The sequence below is a fragment of the Toxorhynchites rutilus genome, chromosome 2 (assembly GCF_029784135.1).
Source record: "Toxorhynchites rutilus septentrionalis strain SRP chromosome 2, ASM2978413v1, whole genome shotgun sequence".
NCBI lineage: Eukaryota > Metazoa > Arthropoda > Insecta > Diptera > Culicidae > Toxorhynchites > Toxorhynchites rutilus.
This window is the reverse complement of record NC_073745.1, coordinates 182,917,086-182,937,567: the sequence shown is the minus strand read 5'-3', so window position 1 is coordinate 182,937,567 and position 20,482 is coordinate 182,917,086. Positions and strand designations below refer to the sequence as shown.

The window sequence follows — 20,482 nt, the reverse complement described above, 5'->3', positions numbered from 1 at the left end:
AAAATTGCCGAAAGGCGTCAACATCATTGGGTTCGCAGATGACATCTCTCTAACAGTAACGGGCGAGACACTGGAGGAGGTGGAAATGCTGGCTACCGAGGCGATAAGAACGATAGAGAGCTGGATGCTCGAGGCAAAACTGCAGATAGCGCATCACAAGACAGAAATTATACTGGTCAGCAACTGCAGGGCTGTACAAAGAGCGGAAATCACTGTGGGGGACCACACCATTACCTCCAAACGGGAGCTTAAGTACTTGGGTGTGATCATAGACAACCGACTTAACTTCAGGAGTCATGTCAGCTATGCCTGCAAGAAGGCGGCAAAGGCCATAACGGCGATAGCCAGAATCATGCCGAATAATGACTGGAATAGTAGCAGTAAAAGGCGACTTCTGGCTTGCGTATCCACATCGATACTCAGATATGCTGGTCCAGCCTGGGTGGCAGCGATCAACAATAAACAAAACAGAACGCTGCTGAACAGAACCTACAGAGCTATGGCGATGAGAGTAGCGAGTGCATATAGGACTATATCCATGGAAGCTGTATGTGTCATAGCGGGAATGATTCCCATCGATATTGTTCTGGCGGAAGACAATGCGTGCTTACAGCGCATAGGAGGTGGTTTTAGTGAGTAAGAATCTCACACTACCCAGTCAACATGACGACTGGGTGTCTATGAAGATCTCCACCTTCTTCACCAAAAAAAAAAAACAAAAACAAACATACAAACATACAAACATACAAACATACAAACAGATTTCAGGGCAAGCTAAATAAAACCGTGTAATAAAAATACTGAATTGCCTGAAATAATTTTTATTTTTCTTACTATATCACTGAAGAAATTCTAATTTTTTATTGAACACCTGTTAATATTAAAAGTCAGTTTGCGCGTTGTATTTGTTTATTCTATTATAAATAGTGAAATAAATATAATATTATCATATTACAGTACGGATTCATGTCACCTTCGTTTAACGAATCATTCGTATATTACAGTGTTTACGTTAAATACGTTAAATATACTAATGGGCTCACTTGATACTACAGTCATATGTTTGGGCCAAACACTTAAGGTTTTTCATCTCGGGTAGCAGCTGGCATTGTTTTGAAACAGTGGAAGCACATTTCCATGAAGTATTAGAATTCTCCAGCTTCCGCTATTTTCCCATATGGTCGAGGTGTTAACATGTGAAGTACTTGACTATCTCTTCATCTGTTCAATCTTTTAATTTGAATGAGTTTTTCAATATACACATTCGCAGGCAGAATCGATCTAAAATAAAAGAAAATAATGTGAGAGTTTATACGGATTTCGAGGATTGGTAATTACCTCTTCTAATTTAATCTGTTCCCAGCATTTCAGAGCCATGCTTTTACCGCTAGGCACTTTTCTTCTAGTTATATAAATGCGCTGTCTACGTTGCTCACAGTGGAGCCCCATCTCCGAGCACTGCAATAAAAATTTATAAAAAAAATCGGCAGCAGAGATTGGTACACTTCACGTCTAAACTTACCGTAAATTTACTATCAATTGAATTATCTGAATCCATACATGTGTGAGAAACGTAATGATCTGGTCGATACTCGTAGCCGTCGGTTCCGTTGCCAAATATCATTATCGTGGTCATAACATCGCACAGTGACCTCGATTTCTTGTGAGATGTTCTCTTCGACACAATTTTTTCAATATTTTGTAATGTTCCTGAGAAATCCAGACCGTTGTCATCAGTGTTTGTTGAGTCGTATAGCATGTTGTCTTGATAGTCAACAAATATTGGACGAACGGGTCGACGCCATTGAGTTGTCGGGTTCCACTGATGAGAGCCGAAATATGTTTTGAGTGGATTCCCATCATTGCCACCATAAACCAAGACAGTGTTGAGGGCTAAAGTTGGAAGTAATACCTGAGGGAAGGATATGCAAAATGAGACATATGTTACAAAAATCAATTGTACTTTATGTTAACAACAATATTTTATCGGTATTCTCGGGGGAATGAGAAAGATACTTTTGTGAAACTGTAGAGGATCGATTATATCAGGTTCAAGAATGAAAGGTTTCTGCCAGACGTTCTCGAATTTGGACCAGGTTTTACAAAGAATCGCATAATAGCGACACGAAATTTACAAGTTTACTACAAAATATATGCTTACGATTAGAATGAGAATTCATTTTGACACAATTGATCACGAGAAATTAAATATCTTAGAATACTGAAAATGTTTTCAAGAAATATGGCTTCAACCGAAAGCAGAATACTACTTTGCAAGTACAGTAGAACCTCAATTATCCGCGGAATAGTCTGGCTAGCTCACCGCAAATAACGGAAATCGCGGATAACGCTATAAAGGACTAAAAATGAGTTCCATACCCGAAAAAAAGATATTCCAGCATGAGAACTATGTTTTATCAATACAGAAATCACTAAACCATCCATCGTGGTCGTGTACTCCAGTGATCAGATAATGTGAAAGCTACGACCAACACAAAAGAGCATTAGCTTATCACTCACTGACAAATTCGAGGAAAGCCTATAGATTTACTATGGAGCTTGTTTGCTCCCGCGGATAATCGGAGTTCCACTGTACATATGTACATAGGACTTCTGGTTGTGCTCTCCGTTATCAAATAAGAAGTGGGACTTGCGTTCATTTTGTAGGAAAAAACGATAGCTGTTTCTTGTTTGCATGATATGTTCGTTTATTCTACAATAAATAGTGAAATAAATATCATAATATAATTAATTAGTGATAACATTATTGATTTTCACAGAAATACACTAACGTTTAATTTCATCTCTACCTTCCACACTCCCGTAATTAATCGGACATTCGCGATAAATAAACAAAAGGGCTCATTCAAAACTCGGTTGTAGCTCTTCTCGTACTAATTGCATTTCAAATTTCTCCATCTTTCGCTTTGTACATCACTAGTCTACTTCTTCGAACTGCTAAACTTTGTTCAACTGTTGGTATATTTCTTGCATGTTTGAGTTGGGGTGTTCCCAAACCAATGTTTTAGTGCCCACATTCGCAAGAAAAATCGATCTGAAAATGAAGGAAAGAATATCATTACTTTTCATCGGTTTCGATCAATCAATTGTGCCGTCAATACATCTTCCAATTCTATGTGTTCCCAGCAGCCCGTTGTCTTGGAATTTTTGCTGGGATTTTTTCTTCTAGTGACGAAAACTGATCCTCTAACTTGTATGCAGTTGTAACCCATCATTGAGCACTGTGGTAAAAGGCGCAAACATTTGCAATAACGGAATAATTTCTATTTTACACTCAAACTTACCGTAGACGGATCACCTGTTTCATGCGAATTCAAACAGGTAACGGTAGAAAAGGCTTTTGGTCGGTAATCGTAGCCATCGGTATCGTTTCCAAGTATCCTAAGTGTGGATACAACATCGCACAGTGAATTCGAAGGGGGTGATCTTTTCGAAATGAATCGCTCATTATTTTCGAGAGAAGTCTCGGAGGATTTCAGAATGTCATCATCAACGCCAGTATCTGTGGACTCGTATATCACATTGTGTTTGAAGCCAATAGGTAAGGGGTGGACACGTTGGCGCAATTTGTTTTCTGGGTTCCACCGACTGCCACCAACATATGCTCTGATCGGATTTCCATCAGTGGATGTTCTCTTCAAAAGGAATTGTTCATTGTTTTGTGAAGTCTCAGCGAATCTCAGAATGTCATCATCATAGCCAGTATCTGTGGACTCGTATATCACATTGCGTTGGAAGTCATCAAGCAAGGGATGTGGCCGTCGGCGCCAGTTGTTCATTGGGTTCCACTGACGGGAACCAAAATTTGTTCTGAACAAGTTTCCGCCATTGCTCCCACTAACCAAGGAAATGTGAAGAGTCAATGTTGAAAGTAATACCTAAGAGAAGGATATAAAATAAAAAAATAAACGTCTATTGTGTATTGTGATAATCACAACATTCTACTCTTATCAGAATATTCGAGACACACTGAGTGCCACTATGGTGAGACTACAGAAAATCGAATACATTAAACCCAAGAATACAAGGGTTTTTACATGTTCCAGTATCTGAAACGCGCTTCAGATCGAAAGGCCTAATGGCGGAGACTTCAATGCCTGGCAGTAGAGTAGGGGAGCAGTCCCATTTACACAAGAGGGTTTAATATAATGCAAACTAGAAGTGAAACTAGTCAATGAAGGTACCGCCAGCTCTTTCCGCAGGAACGGTCGAGAATCTTCCATTTTTTTGTAGTTCGACGATTGTAATGCACATGAACTAGAACTGCTGTAGATAAAGAAGAACGCAGAGATTTATGTAAAGCGACGAAATCTCACTGAAACACTGAAAGAAGAAATTCGATCAGCAGGTATCTTATTTGGCTTAACGTTCAAATAAGACATTATAAGAACAGAAAACAAATAGCATAAGCTTGGTCAAATCTGAAGTCAAATCATACCCGATGAAATTCTTGAATTACGTAAAGTATATGCTCAAAAAACGTAAAGTACATGCTCAAAAAAAATCAATATGACTCTTCGAAAGAAATTTACAATCTCTTAGCAAATTTCTTTCTGGAAGTATATACCACATTTTACGATGAAAATCGCAATCGGGGATTCTTTTCATTTTACCGGAATATCATAAAAACTAAACTATCTTTCACTACAAAAAATATTCCCTGCATTCAGAAAAATAGACGAATCAAAAGGACCAGGACCTGACGGAATAGCATCTGTATTCAGGATAAACATGGCAGTAGAGCTCAGCCTTTCCTTACATTTTATTTATTTATTAATTCTAAAAATGTCAAAAGGCCTAACGTTTGCCCTAATGAACATAAATCTACTGCTATTACTACTACTACTATTTCTACTACTAACTACATCTAACTATTATACAAGTTTCACAGAATAGAGGTTTTTAAGGGACGCACGAGACAGATGGAAGTCGAAACATGAACTACAACGATTAAACACACGACACATACTTGTTACAGGTTCGTTATAACCGTAATTGGTTCGTGCAGGTGAGAGGTGTAAAAATCTATGTGAGCGTAAAACACGACGATGAATATTTAAATTAATCAACCGAAGGAGTTCGGGGCAGTAACTTCGCCTGCGAATGACGGATCTCTATTGTAGCATGTCCGAAAAAGAACCTGAAACTATTGAGAACCAGAGCAGAGGGTCCAAAGCCACTAAGGAGGATGGTTGTAATAGCTGTTATCCATGGTTATTATGGAAAGAAAGAAATGGATACACTCCTAATCACATCACTCACCGCAGTGAATCCTGATTTTTACCTCCCCTTACTAACAACTGTCCCTTCCTTGATAAACACTACGGAACCACGCTATAGAGGCGACCCTTCTGGCCTTCGGGTGGCGAATATCATACTAACATTCCTTACATTTCCCTGGTAAGGAAATAAACAATGCCTTGAAAATTCCAGTGTCTCTTTCAAACTCAAAGATCCTTGTTCCGTGTATGTCGCTGAACTGGGTGCGATATACTACGCACTGGGGATCATTGAAACATTGCCCATCGACCATTATTTTATTTTTTCAGACAGTCTCAGCTCAATAGAGGCAATCCGCTCAATGAAAGTTGACAAACGCTCATCTTATTTCCTAACAAGAATAAGACATCTATTGAGTGTTTTGGTCGAAAAATAATTCAAGATTACCTTAGCATGGGTTCCCTCTCATTGCTCGATTCCGGGGAATGAGAAAGCGGACTCGCTAGCTAAGGTAGGCACTTCAGAAGGCACAATGATTTTTTCCACATTCCTCGTCAGTACACGCTCGTAAGTTGACAGCACATGTGGAGTGAATATGAGTTCGGTCGTTGGTTACACACGATTATCCCTAAGGTCTCGACGAGTACATGGTTCAAGGGATTGAATGTAGGTCATGATTTCATTCGCGTGATATCTCGGCTTATGTCCAATCACTACAACCTAAACGCGCATCTTTATCGCATTGGGCTCGCAGCAAACAATCTTTGTGATTGTGGCGATGGCTACCACGACATCGAGCATGTTGTCTGGTCGTGTATCCGGTTCCATGCTGTCCGCTCTCAGCTCTCCAAAGCACTGAGGGCACAAGGCAGACAATCGGTTATCCCCTTCAGGGATATCTTAGGTAGCTGTGATACTGATCTTCTGCTTCAGCTATACCTGTTCGTCAAAAACGCCGATGTCAACGTTTAATGATGTTTCCTTCGTTGTGTCCCTGTTTCATATCCCTCCTATCCGATCTATAAACTTTTACTTAGTCGCGGCAATACATATACACACTCTTTACAGATACACGGGCCGAAGGTTGTGCAATCCACTGATAATTCAACAAGAGCCAAAGGTTGTACCGCTCATGATAACTCTATACGAGCTGATGATTGTGACGGCTAGTGATCATTCTATCCTGGATTCCTCGAGTCGAGAAAGACGCACCACGCTAGATATGGGATACAGACTAGGGGGGCGTTGCTGATTAACGGTCAGCTGCATCCCAATAGGAATTATCCCGTGTCTGGCAAACGTACAGAGCATTGAAGACTGCAACATCCCAATTATGAGAACACTTGTAATACTAACCTCGAGCCAACCGCGAGTAATCGGTTACATATTACTAACATAGTTGTAAGCGTTTTTTATGGTCGAAATATTGAACTCCCGGCCCCGATAGGCTGACGCCATATGCGCCTTAATAAAAATTAATATTTTGAATTAAAAAAAAATAGCCGGCACCGATCTTCATACCTAGGAAGTCAATTTTCGAAGGGCAAAACGAACAAACTTTCGTTGAATCGACTCAATTCGCTGGATACTATTGTAGTAGTACGAAGACTATACTACACAGGCGAATTCGAGGATCAAACGAACCAATGCGCAATACAGAGGCTTCATGCCATGTACATCTTCGAAATGGTTTGTTGCCCTAAAAATAAAACCAGGAGTTTTAGACGCCTTAGAGGTGATGTGATCTCGAAAGGTTAACTTGGAATCTAACATGATTCCAAGGTCTTTGATATCATTAACACGGTTCAAAAAGTTTACAGCGCAACTTGCACTCAAAAACAATGGAAGATCTCTTGCGTGTGAACGAAATAACAGAACATTTCGAAGGATTCAAAACCATTCTATTGGTTTTGCACCATTCCGAGAAAATATTTAGCTGCTGTTGTAGAAAATCTGCATCTTCAGTAGGCTTCACAGGAAGGAATAGCTTCAAATCGTCTGCATACGATAGTTTGAAGCATCTCAAATGTACATTTACGTTATTGAGATATAGCAGGAAAATATACGGACCGAGATGACTCCTTTGTGGAACGCCAGATGACACACGAAAATGAGTAGATATAGGGCCTGATTCTCGAATACACTTCACGGTGGAAACGAAATAAACGGTACGCCATTGAACTACGTTTTACGAGTTAGTGACGTGTCGAAGATAATAATGAGTTTTCAGGCAGAATGAGCACTTTTCAAATAAAAAATCATTAATGAAAATTAACTTCTTCGCATCAAACTGGTATTCAATGTGAGTGGAACACTTTGTTTTCTTCGTGTCATATAATAATCTCATACAAAAATTTAATCTGAAGATAATTTGATATTATAATGATAAGTTTAGTGGGAAACTAATCTCGTATCCAGATGTCGACACCGTACCGTTGTCATCGCGGATACGTTTCATTCCGTTTCCAGCGTGAAGTGTATTCGAGAATCAAGTCCATAATGTCGCCTATTTTCACCGACATCTCACGATTGACGTAGCCAACTAAGAAAGGGGCCGTGGAACCGCAGTCGTTCAAGTTTAGCTACTGCGATTTTGTGGTTGATTTTGTCAAAAGCCGGATTTTTTAAATTTAAAGCAGGCACCTTGTACAACCGTAGCGTTTATTTCAGGAGAGGCTCCAACAGATGAGAGGTAGGGAACATTACTGACAGATGAAGAAATTTGATCATTGCATTTTCAACAGGTCGGTACAAACTGAACTATTCCCAGAAAGAATGGAACATTTTTTGATACCTATCTTCAAATCAGGTGCTAAATCTAACGTATGTACATAGTAGAGTAGTGCGGGACAAAAGTGAACACCTAATTGTGGTCGTCCAATAATTCCAAAATTTACCAAATTAGCAAATTTTAATTATATATATTTCCTTCGAAACGTAGTACAAGAATTTCTCGAGTTTTGTTTGTAGTTGGACAACTACCTATTTTAAAATAAAATGACAAATGCGCACTTTTTGCGAATGGGGGCAAAAGTGCACACTGATAGAATTGAACTTCAGAGACAACTTGTAACAAAAATAAATGCTTTATCATTACCAGCGGGAGAAGCAACAAGTGTTTAGGTAGTTTATGGGTGGAGAAGAATGGGTATTATGGTCGAACGTGATTTTGTTATGTGTTCATTGATTCATGGCACCTAGCAATATGATAACAGGCCATTCACATACACGTGGAAATTTACGGGAGGTAGGAAACTGACAACATAAGATATCGGAAAATGTCCAACATTCGAAACAGAATTCTTTTTCTTAACTAATCAAGTTTATAATACATAGTTACCTTCACCTGATTTATTTGAAACTCATTGTTGACAAAAAAAAATTCACTTGAAGTTCATTGTGAAAACATAAACATAAACGAAACATAACCGTTATTGAATTGAAAAAAAACATTTCTGATTTGAAATTCATTTTGAATAATTTTTAAGCAATTTTTCTTCCTCATCTTGGATTTCGGTTCTGAGGATTCCGACGCTTTGGCTTGGAGCACTGTTGCTTCGTTGTGCTGTTGTGGGGTTCGACGAAAACAGACGATGATTCCTCATGAAGCTAGAAGCCCTATCTCTTCCTGCCAGTTTTGCAACTTGGTTGAATTCGTGCTGGAGGTTGTTGGCTTCCGCAAAATCAAACGCCATGCGCCGTATATCTTTGAGAATCACACCATAGAAAGCATTGTCCAGTGCTCTGCAATGGTTCGCCAGATCCTCTGAACCGCTTTAGGTGTTCGCTTACACATTACAGCAGAGATCGATTTAACTAATAGAATCTAAGGCTCGTGTCAGCGAAGCGTCACACAGTCTGATAAGTGAATTGATCTATTTACGTATAAAGATCAAAACAAACGAAACAAATTGCTCTTCTCTCACAAACACTATTAGCCCATTTTTACATGTGGTTTTACCTATAATACTACAAAGGCTTGGTTCCACCTTCACCTTAAACGTATTCGTTCTAATGTTAAAATTGTTTAAATTTAAGCCACTGAGCCATAGAATGCAAATCATCGTCTATTTTTGTTCTGTTTTATAACAGGTATTTTAGTAGGGATGCTACAAAAGTAGACCGATAGGGACAGCAAACGACGCCATATTTGTTCCCGCTCTCTTGACATTTCTCTTCAGTAAGGTTTGGCATTTCATAATGGAAAGATATACGATCGAACAACGTGTTAAGATAATTAAAATTTACTACCGAAATTCGGAGTCAATGGCTTTAACTTTAAGAGCGCTACGTACAATTTATGGTCGTCATAATCGTCCTGCCGGATCAACAATTGAAAGTCTAGTGGAAAAATTTGAATCCAGAGGCACAGTACAAAATGTTCCCGTGCCAGTGAGACAAAGAAGTGCCCGTAGTGTCGAGAATATTGCCGCCGCGTCGTTCTCAACGTAGTTCTTACAGCAAAAAATCCTACTTTAAAATTAGTCAATCGTGATATCAAACAAATGGGCAACATCGTTGTAGCATTCCATCATAGAATGTATTGGTTCATGGAGGGAATAGTCTCGACGTCTAAGTGGCAGTCGAAGAAAGTCAAAATGACGAAGAGTAAAAGCAGGAACATTAATGGCGATTTGCGCAAGTAAATTTGGAGTATCAATTTCGGCGACAAGAAGTCGAGCGATGAATATTGCCTTAGCCCATTTCCGCCAATACTTCAGCATTTCCAATCCTATCAACTGACATCGACTTTCGTACAGTGGTAAATTCAGCGGATCATTCCATAGTAGGCAACGTGGGGCGGATCTGATGAATCTTCCCTAAGGCTGATGTCACATTAGGCGGATTCGTGCCGCGGATTCCGCGAGTAAAACCGCAGCGGATGATCTACAGTGTATTGTGAATGAGCCATGTCACACAGAACGGGGCGGTTTTGGAAGCGAATTCATATCGAGAAAAAAACCGTCGCGATATCCGCGGCTGCGAATCCGCCTAATGTGACATCAGCCTAAATCGATTCGATGCGAGCAGCCGCAGTGCTACGACGAGGGCCCCATATTAATGAGGCGGTTTCTAAAAACGGCCGAACCAAACACGAATACAAGGATCTCAGTGTGTATGGATATCTGAATTCTCTGCTCAATTTGCTTACAAATCCCAATTGACGACGAGCCTTGTCTATGATGTCTTCGTAGTGGTTCCGGAATGACAAAGCTGCGTCAAGGAAAACACCGAGATCTCGGATCGTTTGAACTGAACTTAACATTTCGCCCTCGACAGTGTATTTGAACGACAAGAGGTTCATCTGGCGGTGGTAGGTATCAGAGCATTTTGGTATGCTTAGTTGAATCCTGTTTGCTGCGAATTCATCATGCAGCTTTCGAAGTTCACGACGATCTTCTATGATGTTGACGACAATGTACAGCTTCAGATCATCAGCATATACCAGGCAATAGTCGGCTCCAAAATACACGATGACATCGTGGATGAACAATGAGAATAGCAGTGGTCCCAAATAGCTACCTTGAGGAAATCCGGAGCTGCTTTCAAACCTGGTTGTGGTGCAAGAGCCAATTTTGACTGCTAGTTTTCTAGAGAGGCGATATGAGCGAAGCCATTTAACGAGTCTTACAGAGAAACCAAGTTTTACTAGATTGGCCAGAAGTATACTATGATCAATCTTGTCGAATGCTGTTCTGAGGTCAATGTAAATGGCGTCAATTTGTCGGCCCTCATCAATTTTGCTAAGACAGAAGGATGTGACAGACGCTAAATTTTTCTTCCTAGTCTCCTTCACTACCAGAGAATTATTTTTAAGCTTCAACCGTAATGGTTTATAAATTCGATGAATTTCGACAAAACACCATGACGGTTAAACAAATTTTACACTATATTTTTTGAAAAAATGTTCTATTTTTCATTAATCGCGATTAATATGATAATTATTCGATGTATTCATATTTTTATTTGTCCAAAATTACTCGATTAAAATTGCAGATATTCGATTATTTGAAGTAATCGAAAGATTAACCGAAGTTTCTACGCACAGCCGGTTTCTTGCTAGCATTTGTTGTGACATTTGTTTCGTTCGCCCCAATGTATATTGAAATAACCTCCAGGTATGCTACATTACACGATAAATTATTGCGAGTTTTTGATATTCAATGTTGGCGTTTATTATATTTATTGAAAAATTTACAGCAGAAATTACAAATGTGACAATTATATTGCAAGTGGTTTGTGCGGTGGTTGGTATCAAGGCGCCCCTATATGTACCAGGTGAAACAATCATATGAAATGCACTTTCAGCCATATTGGAATTGCTGTCGGTACTGTTTATAAACAACATCAGAACGCTGCCGGCGGCTCTCTAAAAAACTGCTACGACGCTTATTCGAACGATGCCTACTATGTTCGGCTTTTGCGAATTTATGTGAAATAGAAGGGATGATTTTGTAGTATTGCATTCTCATTTCCACACTCTTGCATGTAAAAAGGCAAAAAAAGCGTATCCTAGCAATAACAAAACAAACAACCCCCGCTCCACAAACCGTAATCCCCTCTTATTAAAGTGATGATGTTGCTTCACCTGTTATACATTGATATAAGCGCCTTGGTTGGTATTAAGAAAGTAAAAGTTCCACTGGAACGTTAGTGTCATCCAAGAAGAAGAAGACATTTAAAACTGTCATCGAAGTAGCAATCGGCTATTCTGGTTACACTGGATAGCAACGCAGCTTGTCAAGCAAGCAAACAAACAGTGTAACGGAAGAGACACGTTTACATTTTATTCACTCCATGTAAGCACTTCGTGCAGTTAACACCTTCGTTCTAATAAAGCGTTAATACAAGTTTATTCGGTCTTTCTTTCGCGTTCCAGAACATTCTCAATAAAAACTAATACATACAATAATCCTTTGTTTTACGTTAGAACCGATTTTTTCATGATTATTACTCATTTTTAGAACAAATTTTATAATGCGCAAACAGTGAATGATTTTTGGCAAAATTAGCACCACGTTCGTATTTTATAACTTACTTGATAAAAAATTCCCCAATTTGCTTATTTTATTGCATCAGAAAATCTCTATTTTCCATCCATAGATTGCTATTTTTTTGGACGCTCAGATTTCAAGATATCGTCACTGACCAACGTACCCCTAGGACCAACTAGCCCCGCCCTACCCTACACACTGTGTGATAAATACGGAGAAGCTTTTCCAGATTTAAATAACGGAAAGGGCTGGATGTTCTGTTTTAATCGCGGAAAGTGATTAAAAAAACGGGTGATTTTTTTGCTGTTTGGGTTTTCAGTATAGGAGAAGTAAGACGGACATGTTAAGAGGAACTTCAATTATATCTTTGGAAATTATGGAAAAGTTGCCACATGTTTTTGAAAACATGAATGCAGTTTCTTATATAATATACTTAATATACTGTTTTTCGAAATAATATTTCAAATGTATTACAAAAAAGTTTTTTTCAATGTTTTTAGAGTAATTAAAAAATAGCCCAAAAAGTAGAATTTTTTTTCGATGCGGGAATTTGGACATATAGAGGAGGTGGGGGACAAGAAGCGTCGAAATTTATCGCTCGTGAGAGGAATAACTTTATTCAACCAAGGTCTGACCTTATCACGAATGTTCGTTAAATGTTAAAAAAAATGGAATTAATCCACCTAGATTGTGCTTTTCAGCAGTATAAACTGACAGACCCTTAACTATTCTGCTTTTGGTTCCAGTCAGCTTCCAGACAGTCCACCTTTAGCGATTTGATTTCCGTTTATAGATGCAGGGTATTCCTTAGAATTGGAATGAACAAACTTTCGACAGTCCGTCTCACTCCCACCGGCAACTCTTCGGTTGACCCCACCAGTACAATTATATCAATAATTTAGATTTTCCACTCACAAATGAATTTACTTCTCCGTATATAACTAATCTTGCTTCTCTGTTAACTCCCAACCCGAAGTATAACTATCAGCGAATTCAATTTTGAAATTAAACAACTCAAAATGTTTAATATCGGAGCCGCAAAAATTACATCCACACGCGGAATCATGTTTTATTTTCGGTTTTTGTTTCCCTTTTCCACTTTGGATCAGTATTCATTGTAATAGGGTGGTTTAACCCTTTCGCTACAACATTGAGCTGCCAATGCATCCCGAAAAAGTGTACTTTTTATTGCGGTTTGTGGTCCGGAAGAATGGTTAGCCCATACTTCTTGAAAGACAAAGATGAGAACAACTTTACTTTAAATAGTGTTCGTCATTGTGCAATGATTTCCGACATTTTTAGTGTCTAAATATACGAGCTAAATAAAGTTCACATGTGGTTTCAACAAGACGGTGTCCACGAAACGATGAGACATTGATAATTAGAGACAAACAATCATTCGCTCCTGTCGCTATGTTTCATCCTTATTGGTGCGACCGCAAAATGTGTGGAATCAACATTATCAAAGGGTACACTTTTGTGACAACAATGTACCATCATAAAACGAGCATCAACGTGATGTGTATTAAGTCCAGCCTAAGTCATAACCACCTATAGGAAGCCTATGTTGACTACCTATAGGAAGCATAAATAGAATAGAGCAGAAAACTGTCACCGTAATTTCAAATCGATGTTTGATAACAGCATCCCATTATAGGGGCGAAGTATGCTCATCAATGCTGGCAACATACAGGAATCGCGAATCCGCCTCCACGTTGTCGGCTTTGGTTATTGTACTCGGGTATAGATAAATGGCTTACGATTATGACAATTATTTGATAACAGCTTGATGGAATTCTGCAACCCCACCGATTTATGACACTTTTGTGGACTTCCCTGGACGAGAATATTAGATCTGCTTTTATCAAGCAGTTGCTAAATTTAAATTTGGAAGAGTGCGGAAAATATAGAGTTAAACTGCCATCGAGAGTGCTCTATCAAAGTTAGGTTGGAAAAAAAAGTTTTTTACTCATAATTCAATACTTCTTTAACATAGCTATTAGACTAATTCGTAAACCTGAAGGCAATTACCATTATGCCATCTTATTTTGGGAATCCAGCAAATCATCTATGAAGGTTCGGCATTTATCGAATGATTAGAATTCAAATTTGGGACACAGCCAACAAAAGGTTGCATTCAGTTTGTAGCATATAAATGCAATATTTTTGTGTAAGTACTCACTAATATATTTCGCTTGCTGATTGTTAGAGGTGACTAAATCAAAAGTTTCACACTTCAGAGTGTATCAGATATCAGCTGCCAGTGTGTTCGGGATACAAACCATCCGTTAGCAGTTCAGAGCTCGTATTATTCGTGATTAACATAATTTGATTTGCATTTCAGACATTAACAACTTTTCGGCAACCAGCAGAACATTATTCCGCTCGATATTTGATCCGATCGAAGGCAAGCGGAATTGATACGATGAAAATAATAATTGAAACATGGTTAGCCGCATAATTACCACTTAATTGATTAATAAAAACACTTCGGTATATAGACTTTCGATTTGCTGTATCATGAATCCATGATAATGTACGTGAACGTACATTAATAGGAGGCATACGATTTTCCGATTGCGTATTCATTTTTATTTTTATTTTATAATGCATTTGTCGCTGTTAAATTGGATGGAAACACATTCTGGGCTCTGAATGGATTGTGGGCAGATGCATAACTTATTTGATGGAAACGGAATGGAAATTTGAAAATTTGTAAGTCCGTGATAAGATCGATGGTACTCTCGCCATTATGGAATGGGATGAAATTCTCAGTCACACCAGGCTAACTCCAAAAGAGCCTCAATAAATACATACTGGAAAAAAGATCAATGGTAGGGGAGGTGTGAGTAAGACGGACAGTGAGGGTACGATGGACAGGTGGTTGTTTCCTATAGTTACATAATAAATTTCGAATGTTTGTTAAAGAAAATCTCTTCTACATGCTATTCTATAATATTGAAACTACCCTTTGACAATGAATACTGATTAAAAGTGGAAAAGGGAAACAAAAATCGAAAATCAAACACGATTACGCATATGTATGTAATTTGTGCGGCTTCGGTATTATGTATTTTGAGTGGTTTAATTTCAAAATTCAATTCGCTGATGGTTATATTCCGGTTTGTAAATTAACAGAGAAACGATATTAGGTACGGACGGAGAAGCAAAATTCATTTATGAGTGGAAACTAAATGTTATTGAAATAATTGTACTATTGGGGGGAAACGAACAGTTGCCCATTGGAGTGAGATGGACTGTGAAAAGTCTGTTCATTCTATTCCGAAGGAATGCCCTTCGTCTAGAAACGAAAGTCAAATGGCAAAATATTTGAGGGTGTGTCCGTTTATAATGATGGAATACATCACTTCTATGTGAAGCTATGTATTTTTTCAGAGCGGTTCTGGAAAAAATAATTGAATTATAATTTTGTGATTGAAAGGAAATTTGAATATTCTAGTGCGATAAAATCATGAATTAATTCAGCAAAATCCAGTAGGAAACAATCAATGAACCGCATCGGCATCAAGCGAACACACATTCGCTTCAGCTTGGTAAATGTGAAAGGATTTGCGATATAAAATAGTCGAAAATACGATTTTTAATTTGTTATTGATTTTTCGAACTACTGACTGGCAGTGTTGGTATTTAGATATGCGTGAAGGCAGTTTATACTATTATATCCAAACAAACTAAAGAAAGATGTTTGCCACACGAATAACTCCATCCCCTGCATAATTATATCAAAATATATGACTAGAATGTAAATTAAATGTTCATGTAACCATTATGATTCAATAAACCAATTGTGTCTTGTTGCAGGTTTTTCCAACATAATTTTCACGTTGTTTAAACATCGATAACAAGTCTTGCCGCAGGGAATTATTTCAGCCAACATTAAAACATGGAACAATTTTATTCACCCAGAGCGGAACACATTAAAAATAAGATTCTTCATAATTCCATCCGGAACGATGTCATTTTCTCCATATCGGCAGCCTAATTTGAAGATAGAACAACGAATATTATCCTTGAGCCTAATAAATCTTGAGAGCATCGGAACTGACGTGTAATTTGGCGAACGACGGAACAGCTGTATTGAGGATATGAGCCATTTGATGTCTTATAAGGGTATATAAATTCTCTGATGTTTAAGTCTTCTTGAACTTGAAATTTGTTCATCAACGTCATCATCAACGTCTCGCTCGAGATTTGGGTATTATTTTTGTGAACTGGAATGGTTAGAATATTGACACCTTCAGTACACAATTTTTGTAACACAATTTACGATATGAAACTTTGGAACACTTAAAAACAAAACTGTTTCATTTGCTACAATGAAGAACCATCACAACAAAAACTTTTTTTCACTATCAAATTTATGAATAAAATATCATAATGATATCATGTTCGAGTACCAAATTTTAACAAAAAAAAATTAATCATACATTTTCTACACAACATTAACAAAATGTTGTTAGCTTAGTCCGAAAGCACAGGCTGAAATTGTCCTGGGACTGGTTCGTAGATGATTCTGCTACATTTTTATATTTTGTTCAACAACAGATGGTTTCTGGATCATATTTCTCTTGTAATATAGATAGTCATTTCGCTGTTAGCTCATTAAATGGTTTATCCCTATGAACTTATCGACATAAACAATCAAATATCACACGTTATCGCAGTTATATCACAAGAAACATATAATCAATTTACACGAATAATATCATACATACAAGAATAATAATTTTATCCATTTCGATGTTTTGTACTTTTGCTTTCCAATAAAGATGATGAGATAATCAGGCACAAGTTTACTGTTGAATGTTCAGTTTGTCACGAGTTTCGAGTGCTTCTTCAAACTCCACTACACCTTAAACAGATCAAAAAAACTATTAACTAAACTAAAACTATGGTATCATTTTTGATCACAAGTCTGGGTCTACCATATTTGATTGAAAGATTGTTACTTCAGTGTTATTATCACGTCTGTCTGTATTGCAATGAATAATATCCCGGTTTATGCAGCAGCTTTTATATTTGAATACTGCGTTCCCTTCACAAATAGGCGAAGCATAAATGTTGTGAGCACTTAGATAATGATATTCCTAGATAAGACTTTTTTTTCCTTCCTACAAGTACCAATTGTTGGAATGGCGCATGCTTATGGCTGCGGATGCGCTAATCCTCAATTAAAAAAAAATTAAAAGTGATGTTGCTACGTTATGCCAATAAAAGACAGAGTAAATAAATGAAGAAGGGTTCACCGGTTGTACGTCACAACCATTTGGATGTATTGGCTTATTTTAATCCAACCTTAGAGATTGTTGCTCGATGAATCATTTCCATAACGAGTGCCTCTAATGTAAATATTTATTTATACAGAATCTTGATCAGAAGGATTCCGAAATAACCGCCGTGTGGTGCGGTTGCTTGAGTTTCAGGTGATTCTGGGGATTTTTTTGTTATCTAGGAAAAGGGAACAATCTCCCTGTGACGTCTACCTGGTCGATCAAATAAACATTGCGGGGATGTAATGGAAGAAGCGATGGCAGCTCTGAGGTAGTACATAAGATACTATGTAAGGAGCGATCCTAAGAATCCTATTTCCTCTTGAGTGAGAATAGTCGTTTATTTCATTGAGAGAGTATCCTTGATTTATTTTTAAGGTAGCATCCATAGTATATGCAGTAGAGCCCCAATTATTCGTGGAATTTAATGGCAAGGTCACCACGGATGACGAATATGGCGGATACCACAATAAAGGACTAAAATGAGGTGCAGCAGGAAAGAAATATATTTCGACATGAAAACAATTTGTCATAAACTCTGCATTTGTAAGGTCGTGTATACCAGTGGTCAGATAATTCGAATGTCATGACCAAAACAAATAAGAAAGAGGGCATCAATCCTTAACAAATTTCGGGAAGGTATAGAATCACTAAGGACCTCGTTTTCGCTGATAATCGAGGTTTCACTGTACAACGATTTATATAATGTGCACAATTTGTTCGTTTCCACTCACAATATTGTAGAAGGACTTATGGTGGATTTCTGATTCCGTTTATAGAATATTTAGTGAACTATTATGTGTGAATGTTTTGATAATAAGCAGAAACATAATTAGCTTGTCAATAACATACTGTTTGCAAAATAGATCTCTCAACATATTTCCATGCCTCAAACTCGCAGTCTTGATCACATCTAGAATAGCAAACTACTTTCTCTTGATGATGATGATGTTGGATTAAAGAGGCTTTAAACTTTTCAGTTCATTCGCCTCTCGTTTTCTCTTGAGGTACATTCTGTCAAATATATACCAGGATATGGATAATTCTATTGGTCAAAGATATTGTGTCTAATTTTCTGTTGCAAACAAAATTTCTTGTACCGATACATTGAAAATGTTGCAGAATACATTCGGTGACTCAACTATGTCGAAAACACGGGTGTATGAATTGTATAAAGCCGAGAAGATATACCCTATTTGCCATATCAAGGACGACCGTCCTCCATCTCTTGAACTGTTGAACACATCGACAACATAAAAGGCATGATGCTCGGGAATCGTCATTTAAGTTTGAGAGAGCTTGCTCGTGAATTAAACATCTATCACGAGACCGTTCGTAGTATTTTAGTTGATGTTTTGGACATGAGAAAAGTCGCAGCACGACTAGCTCAATTTTTTTCAGGAAAATCATTGCAATCAAGTGGCTGAAGGGGGTCTCCGTAGCCACATTGGTTGCGCGTTCGCTTAGTAAGCGATCGATCGTGAGTTCAAAACTCAGGGCCCTCATTGACCATCTTTGTGTTGTAACAGAATAGCTACGTCCACGCAACAATCATCAACGATGGAGATCGATCCACGGTCGAAATAAGATCGATTCATCCATACAACTACTCTGCTCTGCAAGACACATCGGGCTGCTGTTCTATAAATAACTCAACAATGATCAATCAACTGTCTCCGCTGTCCGGTGGCCCAACTGGATAATCGGAATCGGAAGAACAGAAAGAATACTCTTACGCCTAAATGGATACTGTGTAAATGTGTACCATATGTAATGGTATAGAAGGAATACTGGCGAATGACAAATGTGTAATGTGCTAATTATAGATATGATAACCATGTGACATGTACACGATTAAAACTCGGCTCTGTTACATCTAAAAATGCTAATGAGCCTTAACCCTTTCACGACCACGGGGACGCCGATGTCCCAAGCAAAAATCATGGATTAATTAAATATTCACGTAACCATTGTAAATTATTTTTTTTATTTTAATATTTCGGAATGTACCTTTTTATTATTTTTACTGGCAATACATAATAGCAACCATAGGGACATATTTGTGCCATAAATTTAAAAAAAAAAGGTAAAAGTTTTTTGAATTTTTAGTATAAATTATGTTTTTAGGGTGCCTATTGATTCATAACATATAGCTAAATTGATTTAATAAGGTACCGTAACCTTATGGTCCTGAAAGGGTTAAATAAATAAATGGGATAAAAAAAAAGTGGCTGAAAACGTGCTTGGACGATCAATTTCTGGTCCCTCGTTCATCTAACGCATAACTACAGGCAACAAGGCATAGTGTGATTTTTCCTATTTCCGAAACTCAAATTACCGCTTCGTGGGACCCGCTTCGACAACATTGGAAACATAAAAATGAATACGCTGCGTGAACTGAAGGCAATTCCTGAATACATCTATAAAAAATGTTTCGAAGACTGGATTAATCTTTGGAAAAAGTGTACTGCTTCCGAAGGGGTCTACTTTGATGCGATAATATAAATTTAGATGATAAATAAAGTACTTTCTTCAATAACACAAATGTGACAGAATGAAACACCAATCGTTCTCCACCTGGATCACACGAAAAACTATATGGCGCTTATGCACTTGCTGTCGAGGGTTACTCAAGGAGCGAGCAGCGTATCAATGCTGCTAATGGTGCCTAGGCGCGGGAAATCGGCTCTATCCACGAAATTGCATAAGAGCCGAAAGCTAACTGTACTCGTGCTTCCAGTCATGAGAACATGATCGTCGGCGGAGTACCCTACAACCCAGTAGAAAAAGTAGATGTGTTCTTCAAAAAAAATCGGATTCGGATGTCCCAATCGTCTACATGAAATGGTGGGTCCGGGTTTCCATCCCAGCCGGTGCTACACCTCCGATCCCGCTTGAATATTCGCATTTAAAGCAGTCAGCGACGAGTTTTCCTTCCGATAGGTAGCGAGGAAC

The 20,482-nt window shown here is 38.1% G+C and overlaps 1 protein-coding gene across 3 annotated transcripts; it reads right to left on the bottom strand.

The window, feature by feature from the left end:
• Window positions 1-991: 991 nt before the first annotated feature.
• LOC129770487 (uncharacterized) lies at window positions 992-17,224 on the bottom strand. 3 transcript variants are annotated; one of them, XM_055773356.1, is made up of 4 exons: window positions 16,973-17,224; window positions 1,523-1,912; window positions 1,339-1,458; window positions 992-1,281 (listed from the first exon to the last, which is right to left on the bottom strand). In XM_055773356.1, exons 1-4 carry the CDS (start codon window positions 16,991-16,993, stop codon window positions 1,252-1,254), a joined length of 561 nt encoding a protein of 186 aa, XP_055629331.1. In that variant the 5' UTR covers window positions 16,994-17,224; the 3' UTR covers window positions 992-1,251. The 3 variants fall into 3 exon arrangements, with proteins under 3 accessions (XP_055629331.1, XP_055629330.1, XP_055629329.1); XM_055773354.1 differs by lacking the exons at window positions 992-1,281; window positions 1,339-1,458; window positions 1,523-1,912 and adding exons at window positions 2,710-3,055; window positions 3,123-3,242; window positions 3,306-3,899; XM_055773355.1 differs by having other exon boundaries at window positions 1,247-1,458.
• Between the last annotated feature and the right edge of the window lie 3,258 nt (window positions 17,225-20,482).